At 32.6% G+C, this 16,412-nt stretch overlaps 1 protein-coding gene across 3 annotated transcripts; it reads left to right on the forward strand.

Annotated features, from left to right (window-relative positions):
• Nucleotides 1-217: 217 nt before the first annotated feature.
• Nucleotides 218-8,256, forward strand: LOC145047301 (cyclin-dependent kinase inhibitor 7-like). Of its 3 annotated transcripts, none has more exons than XM_078995553.1 (5): nucleotides 221-561; nucleotides 686-738; nucleotides 923-1,147; nucleotides 1,248-1,336; nucleotides 8,044-8,256. In XM_078995553.1, exons 1-4 carry the CDS (start codon nucleotides 313-315, stop codon nucleotides 1,315-1,317), a joined length of 597 nt encoding a protein of 198 aa, XP_078851679.1. In that variant the 5' UTR covers nucleotides 221-312; the 3' UTR covers nucleotides 1,318-1,336; nucleotides 8,044-8,256. The 3 variants fall into 3 exon arrangements, with proteins under 3 accessions (XP_078851680.1, XP_078851679.1, XP_078851678.1); XM_078995552.1 differs by lacking the exon at nucleotides 8,044-8,256 and adding an exon at nucleotides 5,407-5,640 and having other exon boundaries at nucleotides 222-561; XM_078995554.1 differs by lacking the exon at nucleotides 8,044-8,256 and having other exon boundaries at nucleotides 218-561; nucleotides 926-1,147; nucleotides 1,248-1,603.
• Nucleotides 8,257-16,412: the final 8,156 nt, after the last annotated feature.

A 16,412-nucleotide genomic window follows, 5' to 3' on the forward strand; every position in this document is an offset into this window, starting at 1 on the left:
ATACATGTTAATATGTTATATCATTATCGGTTGTGTGAAAAAAAAAAAAAAAAAAAAAAAAAAAAAAAAACTTTGAACTAACTTTTAGTAAAAAGTAATTTAAATTTTAAATAAATACCTAACTGTTTTTATTTTAAGGGGAAAAAAAGAAAAAAAAGGAAAGTAGCAGAGTTTTTCGAAAGAAAATAACAAACTCCGTAACTTTCCACCGTCCGATTAATATATATGTATTGCCCGTTTATTCTCTCTCTTCAACGAGTTGAGTAGTGTTAATAGATATCTCTAGAGAGAGAACCTGATCAGATTTCAGTGATGGACGATTCAAAATTACATAGCGGTGTGCGGCGGAGCAGAGAGACGGAGGCTACAAGCTCCGGTTCCGGTAAGAGAAGAAGATTCGATCCTCTAGATCAAGAGAATGCTGTTCAGCTGGAAAATCAGTGCCGAAGTGGAGTCGACGTGAATTTCCCGGAGGATATCATTTCTTCGGCGGAATCTGGTTGTTGTGATCATGTTGTGTCGTCTCAATGTTTCAAAAATGATTTGAGCTTAGATCTGAAGGTAAATTTCAAAATTCACAAGTTATATATGCTTCGTCTGGAATCTGGATGTGAGAGAAATGAAAATCGTTTTACATTTGATCAATTATGGTGAATTAATTAAGTCTTTGAATGTTTAATTGCAGGCGGAGCTTCGTTTCCAAACTGAAGCCTCCATGTCCAGCAATGACGGTTTCAGGTTAGTAATTAATTTCATCTTCCTCTTCATCAATTCCAATGTCAAGTAACCTCTTCTAATTTCTGAAACCGAAAAGTAATTAATAAAACGATTCTTAATTTTCATAAATTTTACCATTTCATGTTCTCTACATAAACAACTTCAACGGCGTAATCTTTTTGATTCGTGTTTCTGTAATTTACAGTAGAGAGACGTGTTCTTTAAGTGAGATTTGTGGAGATTCAGAAGAAATGGAATCACCGTCAACAACGAAAACGCAACCACCAGCCTCCGCACCACCACCACAGACAGCAGCAACTTCCCGTCGTAAACCGGTAACAGTGTCAGTATCAAATCTTCCAACGGCGGCGGAGATTGATGAGTTTTTCTCCACAGCGGAAAAGAAAGAACAAAAACGATTCGCGGACAAGTAAGCATGCCAATGACAGGCTTTATTATTCCAGTCCAGTATAAAGTACAAACAGCATTTACATTTTACACTAATTTTGTTGTTGTTTTTGATTCATCAGGTACAACTTTGATATCGTGAACGATGTTCCAATGGAAGGTAGATACCAGTGGGTTCGTTTAAAGCCATAATTCTCCGATATTCAACCAGGTGAAAACTAGGCTAAATTACATGACCAGATATGCCTTCTTCTCTTTCTTCTTCTCCGTTAACTGTTCTTAATAATTCTTACGAGCATTAATTCCTCGCTGTCTCTAATTTCATATTTCAGTTTGTTTAGGTTAATTATGTCAGTAAGTAATTAATTAATCCAGATATGGAATCCACTCTTTATATATGTATAGGCACATCAATTCCTAACTATGTGTAAAACATCTGCTTTAATTTCCTTGATTTGTGTACTACACCATTTTAGAAGCTTCTTCTCATTCTGCAACAAATATATAACTATCACTATTTGCATACATCTATTCAGACTTCAGTCCCTCCTTTCTGGCCTGCACTACTGTTACACACCACAGTGTCAGTAATTTTTGTGGGGTATGACTATGACTATCAATATATTTTTATTTATTTATTTTTTTTTCCATTTGCATAACATAACATAGGGATCTGAACCCACCACATTTAATATTTTACATTTCTACAAATTTCACATATTTTAGTGTTCTTATCTCTGGATTTGTTGAATTTAAATAGTTAGTTAATAATATTCGTAAGGGTGCAGACATTATTCTGTTGATTTCATCCGTCCATACAAAATGGGTGTATATGGAATTGGAAAGTCTTATCTTGATCATACTTTCCACATGAAAGCAAATTATTCCAATTCAAGAAGGGTCGTTGTATTTTAATACTTTTGGGTCTTAATCATAAATTAAACAAGTTAATAAAATTGAAATTAGTTATTTGTATAAATAATAAGATATGACTTTTTTGTTTTTTTATATAAGTTTAAAGTTGTTTCCCTTAAAAGTGAACCGGATCCGGATGCATGTGTGTTGTCGTTAATGAATTTGGTGTGAGAAACGGAAAAAGTGGCTTTTTTGTAATTTGGGAGTCACACTTTTTGCATTTTGAATTAACCAGTGAATGTTCTTTTTAGAATTGGTACTTGTGCAGTACAAAAAGGCTTTATGTATTGTCTCCAAAGTCATCATACTAGTCGTGTTGTATCGTTAATTTGTTACTATTACCAATTAATCCTCTTAAATGTTTTTCTTAGTTCGACATTTAAATATAAATTAGAATTAGAATTCATCCACCATTAATGGATGCTTGAGTGTTAAAACAATATATATCAATGGAATTCGATACGGAATCTCTTGTTGTGGAAGCAACTAATTTTCTTAGGAGTCTTTCTAGAAAGCAAGTAAATACTTAATAAAAAGGTGTGTGGATAAATAATAAATATATTTTTATAATTACACCAATAGTCATCTTATTTTACAATTTAAGAGAAAAAGACAATGCTGCCTAGCACTATCGTATATGATTTGCTACAAAATATCCATTTTTATTTTTTCTATAGATAGGTAACCGACAATTTTGCAATGGCTTATAGCAAAATTTATTATTTGCTGCAAACTCCTAAATTGTTCATATTATTGCTAAAATTATATTTTTGTTACAAAAATGAATTTTGATTTGTTGTGATCTTCAAAAACCATTTTTACAGAAAAAGAGATCGGTAATGTGAAAATGATAATGATTTGTTGATTTTGAGACAGATTTCCTAAAAAATATGTAAAATACTAAAATGAGGAAAGATTTAAAAAATTTTGTCTGAAATAAAAGGACTACTTTCGATGGAACTAGTGAGTTCAAAATTAGTGTTTATTTTGTAAATTTTTTTTTTTTTTTGAAAGATTTGGCAGCAACCCATATATGCCTACATTTGTCTTCTTTTGATATTTTCTTCTCCAAATTTAAGCAAAGTAACCAATGTAAACAATTATCTGTAACAAGGAGAGATAAAAAAGTATTTGAAGTAATTTAGTTAAAATTCATGAACTCAATATGATTGACATGATACATTAACAGTATGTATAGTAAACTGCAATACGATAGTAATGCGCAGTTGCTACTTTAGAACTTTTAAAACATGTACTCGCTGCGAAATTACTTGAGCCTTGAGAAACCCCTTTATTGGAAGAATTAAAAACCTATTAAACAAAAAAGATACATAGTACGAGCCAATGGACTAAAACATATCAACTCACTAGATGTGATGTGTAAACAACAATTAATTGGTCGAATCTTCAAATCCGAAATTTTACAAACAAAATAATTAAAGAAGCCAATAAAAATTCAACATCGAAGTGAAGTGATGCTGATATGTGAAATAATTATTGATTGGAATTTGATTCCTTAACATGTCAAAATCCACGCTACAGCATCAACTCAAAATTCTTTTAACTTTTTGTAGACTAGTCGGTTTGTAGGCAAGTGAAAAAACTCAAATAAATAAATATAAATATACTCCTATATGTGTAGTTTCTGAAATAAATATAAATAAAAGATGTAAAGAGAAAAGGGGACAAAGAGGATGAGTGGATGCACGTGGGGTGTGTGGTGTGATGTTTTGAGAATGCTTCGGATCTGATGCCCATATATATTTAATATTTGAAAGTTTAAATTTACCTACAAAATCGAGATCGCGGCAGCTAGAAAGAGAGAATGTTACTTTGCCTCTTCATAAAACCAAGAAACCCTTTTTTTTTTTTTAAAAACTACATAGATAGACACTTGGCATGCTTACTGCTTACTTTTGTAAGTAGATTTATTTTAAAAAGAATTTCAGACGGATTGAATGTTACTGTCTGTATAAAATTATATTTCAAAACAACATTTTGATATTTTATACACTAAATAAACAACTCAAACTCTAAAGTCTAAACGAAGCTCCTTTTATATGGAATTTCGTGAAAATGAGTCACAAAATCAAAAACATCAAAATCTACAATGATCAATGGTATAGTCATATAGATGTAAAGAGTGGGTCATCGCCTATATATATATATATAATTGTCAAGCAAGAGGACTTAGGCTTCAAATGGTCTTACCCGTTAAAAAAAAAAGTTGTAATTGAAAAAACATATTTCGCTGAGATTGGTATGTATGGGCAACGCTCACACCTGCATTATTAGGAAAAAAGACAAAAAAATGCGTTATAACGTATTATGGTGGTAACGGGGAACAACACGCGATAACGAGGAAGGAGGATGGTGTTCACGCGTTATAACACCCAATAACGTCCCTTTGGACGTTGCTCATACCCACCTCTCTGATAAACATTTGATGCTGCCACTTTTTGAAGAGTTCCCCTCGTTTCTTATTTCATATCAATTTCAATGCATGTGAATTCGTTATTTAGGGATATGATGATATATTTTTATTATCTTAATTACTCAATTATTTGTTTTTAGTTCGTCAAACATAATTTTAAGTTGACTTATTTCTTACCAATTTAGGTTGGGTTGCATTCATTTTATATTTTTATCTGAATGTCTCTAATAAATTAGGTTAGAGAAATTATATATTTTTTTATTTTTTTGTTCCTACTATCTTCCTATATATTTTAGATGGTGACATGTGTCATTCAATTTAATTTTAGTTTGATTGAGATGTTAAATTTATACATCATCTTAAATAGGTAGAAACAAAAATAGGAATAAAAGGTAGAAGAATATTTAATTTATCATTAGGTTATTACGTGTTTCAATGAATTAGTTATTTGTATTATTGTATTATATGTATTATTATATTACATATAATTTTAGTTTGTATAAGAACTTAATAGTATGTTTCTAATTGGAATTTTTTGTGATTAATGAATTTTGTTGAGCAATGGGAACAAAGTAAAAAAGATTAGATTCATTTACGCATAATGATTTACCAAAAGGCGAAAAGAAAACCACAACAGAAATAGATAATCAAGGATCTTTAAAAGATAAGATAGCATCGTGTGCAACTTAAATAAAGATTTTACTTTAAAATGCATACATTGTTATATTTTGTTATCATTTCAAGTATTCTGTTACTCGTTCATATATTGTAAATTTGGCATATCCTAAAACAAAATCATGGTTGCACGACTGAAAATCTATACAAAACCAAAAAGAAAATTAGATAAACCTAATGTCCAACTCGAAACCCATAATCAGAAAAGAAAATCAGCAATATGGATCTTCACATATTTGTAAGTTCAATGGGTGCAGGGAAGGAAGACAACGATGATATGGTCCAGATGAAGTGAGGGTTGGATTCAAATGCACTGACGATAGCTTGGGAGTCGAGAGTTGGGTTCAGAGGCAACAATGGTGTTGGTGATTTTATATCATCAATATTATTTAAGTGTAATAGGATTAAATATGTTGACCAAAAGTGATCTTGTTGAATTTTGAACAAATTAGGATGGTGTAGGAGTGCATACTTGTTCAAGTTTTTTAAGATTCAAAGTATACTATTATTTAGGGGTGAAACCCCTAAATGAACGAGGCTCCGGGGGCAATGCCCCTGGGAGTGGAGTCCCAGGGTCGGCAACCCCTGGTGGGATCCAAGGGGCAAGCCCATGGCTGGGATCGAAAATCCAATTTTAGAAAGTTGATCATTTTTTCTCTGAGATCCATTTAATGACAGGTTTGGTAGTCTTTTATAACATTTTGTAACTGTCTAGTGACAGTTTCCATACAAGAATCATATAGTCATTTTTGTGTCAATTTTTTGGTACGTCTTCAATAACATTTTCAGATACATTCTCTGATTTCGTATCTTTGAATTTCATCCAGTTGAGTGTTCGATCTGTATCATCGAAATACTTCAATTTGATAGTGAATCACAACTTTCAGAGAATCCAAACAATATGTTCATCCCTTATTACTAACAAATGTTTGGCTTTATATGCGCCAGTGATGGTTGTGTTTAAGATGCGACACTGAGGATGGCCACGATGAAGGAAGACGCCGTCGAGGGTGAATATGTCTTTTTTTCTCAACCGTCAATTGAATAAATGTTAAACCGTTATGTATGACATATTTTTTTCATGACAAATAATATAATTTTATGGGTGCAAGTCAAATGAGCATGTGGTGTAGAAACTCATATCCTCAAATCCAAAATAATAATAATAATAATAATAATAATAATAATAATAATAATAATCTACTCCTAATAAAACACTCTCTAGATTGCCACATGGCTCCTTCTTACGCCTACTCTATGCCACATGTCATCTCCTGAAGAAACTATTTTGATGTTTCCCGCTCAAACTATTAATCTGCTATCTCCAAATCCGATTTATCTTATTACTTTTGAATTTTGAATTTTAAATTCGGATTTTTCTTATAACAATAAGTTGGAAAGTGATAATAGTTTCCAATTTAAAGCCGAGAAATTAGCTACTCATCACCGAGAATCATGACCGCCAGCCTATTCTCTCCATCGACTTTCAAAAGGACATAAAACCCTAGAAGCGGGTTCTTGCTTCACCATCTCAGAACTTGTTCTGAATTTTCACACATTCATTTATCTTGAAGGAAATCCCATTTGATTTTCATTCATATATCGTCTCTCCTTCTCTCCAACCCTAACGGTCGTCGGCCACATCTCACGCATCAGAAGGTTCGTGCTTCTTTGTCATAGCTTTCATCATTCAGAGATTAGAGATTTTATTGGTCATCTTTGTTGTGTTTTCCCATTGATGTTTATTTTATGGTTTTATGTGGCATGTTCTTCAACCCTTTCTCTTCTTATTGGATGTTTCAGGTAACAAGCTAACAGCGTTTGCTAGAGGTTTATTGGAAGAAACTTTGCTAGGGGTTTTGTATATAAAGTTTTATGGTAATTTGGTTCCTGAGAAGGTTAAAATTAGGAAAATTGCATCTTTACGGAATACTATTCCTTCACTGGATCCGTAAGACTAACAATCCGGGTTATTTTTATGTCATTTATTGTATTTAATCGCACTTCACGTTATTCGCACAAAGTGACCATTGATAAGCCCCTGATTTTGTCGACGTTAAAATATACGACATAGGCATTAAAAGTGAGATTATTCTTAATGATAATATTCTGCTTTTATATCTAGAGGAGTAGCACTGATCTTATTCCTTCTTTCTCGCTCTTTCCCAAAGCATATAAAGATAAGTCTTGATCTGAAGTCTTGGGTTGTTACCAAAACCTTAAATTAAAAGGAATACTGCAAATCTAATTTGGATGAAAGAAGAAGCATATTAGGCATTTGAACACAAGAACTTTGAAGATTTTCATTACTTGTTGATCAGATTTGTAGATTTTTCTTTTTTCTGAAATTTTTGGCATATAAACCATTTTGCGTTCCTTTCCTGCCTAATAACTGTTTTGACATGATATGTAGTTTCATTTGGGTTTTAACGTCTTATTTTTTCTGGTTTTTTCATGATTAATCTGGATTTTGTACTTGAGGTTTGTAGATCTTTTTGTGTTTTTAGGTTCTGGTGTTTCTTGAATTGGATATTTCTTGTGCTTTGGGTTATGGAGTTTCCCCTGCATATCGATTGCAATTCAATCTTCATGTAAATCTTATCTCCTGGTATTCTTCGGGTGAATAACATAATTGATAGTAAGCACATCTATTTTTTACATTTTTCTTTTTGAACAAAAAGAGTGACGATTGAGGTGATGCAATTTATAGGGAAATTTATAATTAATGAAAATAAATAAGGATGAGAATAGACACAAATGTGGTTGGCCATATTAATAAGGAAAATGCCTAATGTTCATCAGGAATATATATATATATATATATATATATATATATATATATATATATATATATATATATTCATTTATAACATATTTATAAATTATAATCTCAGATCCATGGGTTATTGCATTTTTTTTTGGGGGTCAGTGAGGAAACAGAAGCAGAAATTGAAGAAGAGGAAAATGCATTTTCAGGAATCTTGGATGGAAAAGGAAAAGATTGATACAAAATTAATCAACGCAGCATGTTGTGTTGAAATTTTCAATTGCAACCATTGCCATAACGAAGCCTACGTTTATTGCTATTTGGCTTCGGTACAACTCATATGAAAAAGTTATTGTTAATTTATTTAGCTACTAACTTTTTACTTCATTTGATAAAACCGATTAATTGATCTTGCACATCGCCACAATGTTCCTTAACATCAAGTTGATAATGTAGGTTTTGTGTTCTGTGTTTCCATTCAAAATTATTATATTATATTCAACTTTTATTACAATCCTTTTTTTTTTAATATTTTATTCATTTATACTTAGCGTCCTTTAGTTTATATATAAACTTCATGTTACATCTTTTTATAACATTTTTTATAATTTCATTTTAAACCCCTCATTATATTTTTAATTTATAAAAAGTAAATAGTGAAAATATATATTAACTGGCAAAAGAAACTATGTAGATATGTATTTTAATATTTCTACTTAAAATATATTTATGTGTTAGTTTAATAGTACTTGTGATTTAATCATACATGTCTTATTGGATGAGCTATTATATATGCTTGTGATTGGATCACTCATACTTTCGAAGTACATTGTCTTTTTTGCTCTTTTATGTTATCAACTTGTGTATTACATGATTTTGAACTTATATATGGATCTTAAATTTATATTTTGTTCTATAAATCATAATTATATTAAATGTCTTCATATACATAAAATATATAAGACATTCAAATAAAAATGAATATTAATTTTAAATAATCAATATTAAATATTAAACAAAACATATATCTTATTAGTTTAATAAAATTTTATAAAACTTATTCGTGGTTTCCACGGGTTATAACCTAATAATAATAATAATAAAAATATATATATATATGAAGTTTGTAGATCAAGCATGTGCGTGTGGGATTTGGTATCCGCATGGGGATCTCCGGGTTTAGGTTATGGGCTGCCGGGCAGATTCTCTACAACTATGCTATTCATTTTCTCCTTGTCCCCGTTTTTGGTATTTTTGAAATACATGATAAAATTTATTTAAATCGAGGATTTTTTTTCTTATTAACAATATCTTTAAAATTTTAATGACAATATCTAAGCTTCTAGCTTCTATATCCGCAAAAAAAAATATTTAAACAAAACCAAATAGAATATCTAATCTTAAGATTGTATTAATATTCAAATGAAAGAAACTATCTTAACGCAATATACTTGGAGTATCTATATTTAGAAAGTTTTTTCACAAAACAAACTATCTTAACGCAATATACTTGGAGTATCTATATTTAGAAAGTTTTTTCACAAAACTTCTTATATAACCAAGTAACCAACACAAAAGCTTATTTGTAGCATTATATAATAAAAGTTTTTTAAGACTTTTTTTTTCAAACTAATAAAATACTAAAGAAACTTCATTATCTTGCATCTCATACGTTTTCAACTAATACGTATTATAAACAGAAAATATATACAAACAACAATAAAATAATCAAAATAAAATTAATGAATCCTATAGATATATTTTTTTAATTAATTTCAATAATTTAATTATATCAAAACTATATTTTCGAAGAATTTGCAAATACAACCAAATTTGCTAATTACTTTTCACAAAATAGTCAAAAATTAGCAAAAATTCAGAAAATAGCTACTAAAATTGTAATTAGGGACCATCTATTAATCAAAGTCCGTTTGCAAATATACAAACTATTAATGTATGAACTGTGCATAAAAGATTTGTACATTCACAGATGGACTTTCATCTGTGATTTGAACCAAGTTCATTTGCAATTTTGACCGGCCCAAGTTTAAATACTATTTTTTTTTGGAAAGCATTCATTTTTCCATCTTTCAATTTGTGAAAAATCTCTCAAAGCCCTTGCTTAAAGAACAACGGACAATTTCGTTTATTCTCCCGAATTCATAATCAACAATGTACGAATTCATAGTCAACCTAACCAAATTCGTAGTCAAACCTAACCTAAAAAAAAAAGTAAAACCGCAGATGGAGAAGAAATGAAATCGCAAATGAACAAATTCCATCTACAATTTGGTGTCCTGATTGGAAAATTTTAGCTTTTTCTAACATTTGTTAAATAGCAAATGGAAAGCCTAAATAACAGACGGAATTTAGTCATCTACGATTTTAAAGGTTATTTGCAAAAAATTGTTTTTTGGGCTATTTTGTAAAATATAATTAGTAAATTTGGTTAAATTAATAAATTTTTTGTATACTTATTTGATGAAATTTACTCTCAAAACTCAAAACTTTTAGTCTCCATATATTATGGGTGTTACATTATTTATGTTTGTTTTTTTTAATAAAGGGACAACATTTATGTTATCATGATTAAAATTATCAAAGTATTAAAGTATTTACATATATTTGAAAATATTAAATTTAATTAATTATATAATTAAGTTGAGATGAATATATATAAATTCAAACTTGAAACAATTAAAATAAATTATAAATTTATAATAAAACTACAGGGTTACCTCCTCTTCGCATGGAACGGAATGTCAAAGTATTGTTTCTTTAAGTTATAAGTTCTTTACAAATTAAACCTTAATATATAAAAATGTATCGTGACAATGGCACTATTTTTTACTTAATCTAAAGAGAAGACATGTGATATAAAGGGGCCTTATGGTAAACTGTTACAAATTTCTCAAGTATTGCGGCTGCAAATTCATCAATGCTTGAAAAGCCCTCACACTTAGGGGTGTTTGGATTATATTTTTAGCTTATTGCTTATAGCTTATTTGTGGTGGGAATAAGCAATAAGCATGAGGAGGGATGCTTATTAAAGTTAGCTTATTTAGCCTAACAAGCTGGATTTTATCCAAACACTTAAATTAGCTTATTATGGGAATAAGCAATAAGCAACTCTTTTTTTCCTATCCAAACACCCCCTTAGATAGTTTTGTAAAAAATAGGTTGATATAAATGAGGAAACTCTAGAAGTATGTTGTTATTTTAGAATGTAATGTCTCAAAAACATTAATTTAAATGTTAAAAACAAAAATGTTATTACATCTCAAAAACGTTATACTAACCAATTAAAAACATGATTTTTTATTGACTTTTGTAAGCTTAAAATCATTGCTATTACTTATTATATTTATATAATAAATAAATGTAATATATTAATGGGGACCATATTATATTTATATAATAAATAAATGTAATATATTAATGGGGACCTCATTGGGGTTCGGGACGGGACTGTCTATCCCGTCCCCGCCCCCGAAATTAAAACCCCGCCCCCGATTATTTTAACAAATATCCCCCATATGGGATCGGGGCTCTATGGGTTTCAGGTCTCACATGATTTTTTGACATCCTTGTGCACCTGAAACCACAAAACCAACAATTGTAAGCCAAAGTTTAATGAGTTTCCTCAAAATACACCACACAACAATATATATATATATATATATATATATATATATATATATATATATATATATATATATATATATATATATATATATATATATGCATAAAAGGCCTACAACACAAGGATGGACCACCACCTGAGTCTTCAGCAATAAGTTGGACCACTTTCGACCTACAGCATAAGATGGACTGCTCCCTTTGCCTACAATATCAACTAGACTGCCCGGGTATCTTGGCCTTTAGCACAAAGCTGAACCGCCTCAACCCAACCACAGTATGTCGACATATGCACAAAACACATACCAACTAGCACAAGTAATCATGCATATCTACTAATCTAACAAATCACTACATCATAACAACATCCTATACACAAGGATACATAACACAATCTGGTGAGATAATATTGGTATCTTTGACCCACGAGTACAACAAGGAAACTCACCTTAAAGTCTAGAAGGTAACTAATTGATCACTGCTTCATAAACCGACTCTAAAGGTAACATATACAACAAACAAGTACCAAGCCTCAACCGACTACTCAAATTATTCCATTTGACCTAAAGTCAAACTTGGTCAAAGTCAACGGTTAAAAGTCAAAGGTCAACATCATCCAGATTACGCATTGCATACATGATGCTCTAGGCCTTACATAAAGCACCAAGTGGCTTTATGGGACAAAACAAGGTTAGTATTGTTTAGCTATAATTATGTCATGAGTACCATGTTGATGTGCACTTTTCTCATTAAGTGCTTAATACATAAGGTCACACCACCAAACTTCCAGATCTAAGCTAGATGGATGTCTTAATGGATAAAGTCTCTAACTTTATCCATTTGCATGCATACCAATGGAACAAACTCACAATCTAAGTCCAAAAGGTCCTTCAATAGATCAAAAACACATGCATGGATGGATGAGAGTGACCAAGCTCTCGTTTTTATGGCTTAACAACCCTAAAAACGTCTGGAAATGACTCTTTAGTGGTCAAGAATAGTTGTTACTCATAAACACTATGGCTATGGGGATAAAAGCAGAAAACCTATATCTAAACTAGATCTATCATAAAAACTCAACAAGGTGGAGACTTTATACCTCTTGGAGATGGATGAGGGAAAGGAACTTCTAGATCTAAGGATGATTAAAGCTTCTAAGCAACTCCACCACCTTCTTATTTCTTCAAAAAGCAAACAAGAACACTCATAAGCTCACAAATGCACCAAAATGGAATTAGGGTTTCAAAGGGAATGTTTGGGAAGATGGAGACTAATGATGAAAAGGCCTCAAGGAATTAGAGCCTTTAAATAGGGCTCAAAACCCCAACATTAGGGTTTTGGTTCTAGGCTGATACGCGTTGCGTAGCTTGATCTACATAGGGAGTAGCTCATTAAGTCCTTACATTAAGTTTCCCTCCTACACACTTCGTAAGAGGCTACATTACACTTTGCGTAATGACCAAAACTCCAAAATTAAACTTTTAAATAAGGAAAGAAGTTTACCTGAAGGACTGGGTGTTACAATTCTCCCCTACATGAACTAGATTTTGTCCTTGAAATCTATGGTTACAAATAGATCCAGATAATGCTCACACATCTCTGATTCGGGCTCCCGGGTCCACTTGGAACCCTTCCTATGCTTCCATTGAACCTTGACCAAAGATACCACTTTGCTGCGCAAGGCCTTCGTCTTCCTATCCAGAATAGCCATCGACCTCTCCACATAATTTAGGCTCATCAACCTCACCTCTATGTATGTGTGTATGTTGCTTATCAAGTTGCAAGCGAGTGCTTGAAAAAGAAGGCAATGAGATGAGTGGGCTTGGTGGTGTGTGTGTATTTCTTTCTTTTATTTTATTTTTTATTTAGAGAGATATATATGCATATGTAAGGATGAGCAAAGGAACTGACTCGGTTGGAACCCGCCCGAACCGGACCCGGCCCGGGAACCGAAGTCGGTTGAAATTAAGAACCGAACCGGACCCTCGGTTCCTGGTTCCTACCGGTTCTTACCGTGTCTTCAATGTTGGAACCGGTCTTCACTAAATAGCAACAAACGGTTCCGGTTTTTGTCGGTTCTACCGGTTCCCGGTTCCAAAAATCCACAATAATATCATCCCGGTTTCCAGCCCAACCGGTTCCATCGGGTCCGGTTCCAGTACCCGTTCTAGTTCTGGTACCGGTTCCAGCCGGTTCCCCTGTCCATATGACTATCCCTATGCGTATGTATGTATGTGTGTTGTGTTTACCAATTATCTTTTTTTAGTTATATATCATGTTAAAAAAAATAAACAATTCATTAAGGGTATATTAGTAGTTTTACATGCACCTAACATTTACTCCCCCTGTTCCAAAATTATTGTCCACGTTTGACTTTTGAAGTCTTTCCTTGTCAACTTTGACCATAAATAATTTTATTTGTGTTATATAATTTTTGATGAAACTGTAACGACCCAATTTTCGAAGGAAGTTTTTCATTTTTGATTAACCATGATACTGTCCACAAAACATGAAATCCCAAATATAACTGTTTTCAAAATTCATATTAAGTACAATTGTATTTCAAATCATTAGAGTGTCCCATAAGAAAATGCCTGAGAGAGTGCACAGCACGCCATCAAGCCTTGCCTGTGCTCTTAGGCTCAGATATACTTGAAACAAATCCACAAAATTTAAGCTAATGCTTAGTGAGTTTCCTAGAGCATACCACACATATAATCCACATAACACATATCATATTATCCATAAAAGCTACACATATCACATATGTCATACATACAACATATAGTGATGTCGTAGGCTCGTCCCCAGGGTCTTACTCCAGGATGTCATGGGCTCCCCACATGGTCTTACACCTAAATGCCATGGGCTCTCTACATGGTCTTACATCCGGTTTCCATGGGCTCTCCTATGGTCTTTAGTGGGAAATTCATGGGCTCTCCACATGATCTTACATCCGGGTGTCATTGGCTCTCCCATGGTCTTCTACACAAACATAACGCATAAACAACTAGCATACTTCCTAGCATATAATCAACTATCATGCCTTGAATATATATATTCAGCTAGTGTACCACATATTGTAAAATGGGTCGGCCTTGGTGCCTTAGACCCATTGGTATGGTAAGAAGACTCACCTCTCGCGAATGTTGTGCTGACAAGATAAGATTCAATAAGTCACAACGCGCAGCTCCAACTCAACTTCCTAAAATCATCATAAGATTAACTTGTCATAATACCATAATTACCCTTAAAGTCAACTTTGGTCAACCCTAGTCAAATTCAAGGTCAACAATTAAGGTCAATAGTCCATGTTGACCCCAACTCGTCGAGTGCATCTAGCAACTCGTCAAGTTCCTCCAGAGTCCAGAAAACCTGAACAAACCTTAGCCAACTCGACAGGTTCACTTGTTATCCGGTAGATAGGGAAACCCAATCCGACTCGTCGAGTCGCTAGGGCAACTCATCGAGCCCCCCTCCCTGTTTTCTTATTATGATGATTCACCGAATGCAGGGACTCCAGGGCTTAGATCTGAAACCCTATGGTGTCCAGAGGGATAAAGTTTCCAACCTTACCCTCTATAACCACTCTGAATGCTCTAAGGTTTTTATCCAAGGTTGGAAAGCTCAAAAGTCTTACCATGCATTCCTAAAACTTTAGGGATCTGGAATCCCTCCTTTATAGAGGAGTTTCTAGTCCTCAAAAGGTTCCAAAGATAGGGGCTTTATGGACATGCATGTCCAATGCATGTCTTTAAGTCAAAATGGCCAAAAATGGGAAATACCCTCTAAAAAAACCTTGCATGGCATCCTTGCTTGATCAAAAGCTATATCTAGCCCACCTTGGGACTATTTTGCCTTGGAGATCCTTAAAGTTGCAAACTTTATGAACCCCATGCATGCAGTCAATAGGAATGATAGGAAATGAAGAGTAAACTCAAGATCTAGCCATATTCTAAGATAAAAATCAAATCTTGAAGACTTACCACAATCCACAAGATTGTCAAGCTCAGGAGTGAGGGCTTGGTTTGCTGGATCTTCTTCTTCTCACTATCTCTATCTTTTCAAGCTCCACAAATCACTTTAGTTCACAAAATGAAAGATAATGGGGATTAGGGTTTAGCACAAACGTTATTAGGGTTTGGAGGTTGATGGAAGGTCAGACTCAAGGTTCTTAATGAGATTATATAAGGTGCAAACCCTAAAATTAGGGTTTTTCCTTTATAGTGCCTACTCGTCGAGTAGGGACTAGATCCCGCGTCCTCGAAATTTTCTCTACTCAACGATTCAGGGCTCCCAGCTCGTCAAGTCCCAGCATCAAAACCCTAAAACTTTGAAAATTAAATAATACCTGGGACAGGTGTTACAGAAACTTATAACAATGATAATATATTTAAAAAACATTCTATTCATATATATTACATAAAAAATTATATAAAAAATAAATTATTTAAAATCAAAATTGAACAAAAAAATACTAAAAAAATCAAATGTAAACAATAATTTTAAGGAGAAAATATTTTTCAACAGAATCAGATAACATGTAACATAACAATTGATTTGTTAAGTGTTATCCAAAATGGATTAATAATGGATCATTAATGTGCTAAGTTTTATCAAAATGGACCACTCTTACAGAAAAAGAGTTTCATAAAATCTGTTTTAAAAACCATAACACCATGTGTGAAATTTTATGTATAATTTATTATTTTATTACAAAGGCCCACTAGCCATAGATGGAATTGAATGGACATACGGGACATAGTTGAGACTTTTAAAAGTAGAATGATCCAGTGGGCTTTTAAAGTTAATGGGCTACTCACATGATTGGTCTTAATGCCTTGTATCAACAAGACT

Source organism: Lactuca saligna, chromosome 5 (assembly GCF_052625555.1).
Source record: "Lactuca saligna cultivar CGN05327 chromosome 5, ASM5262555v1, whole genome shotgun sequence".
Taxonomy (NCBI): Eukaryota; Viridiplantae; Streptophyta; class Magnoliopsida; order Asterales; family Asteraceae; genus Lactuca; species Lactuca saligna.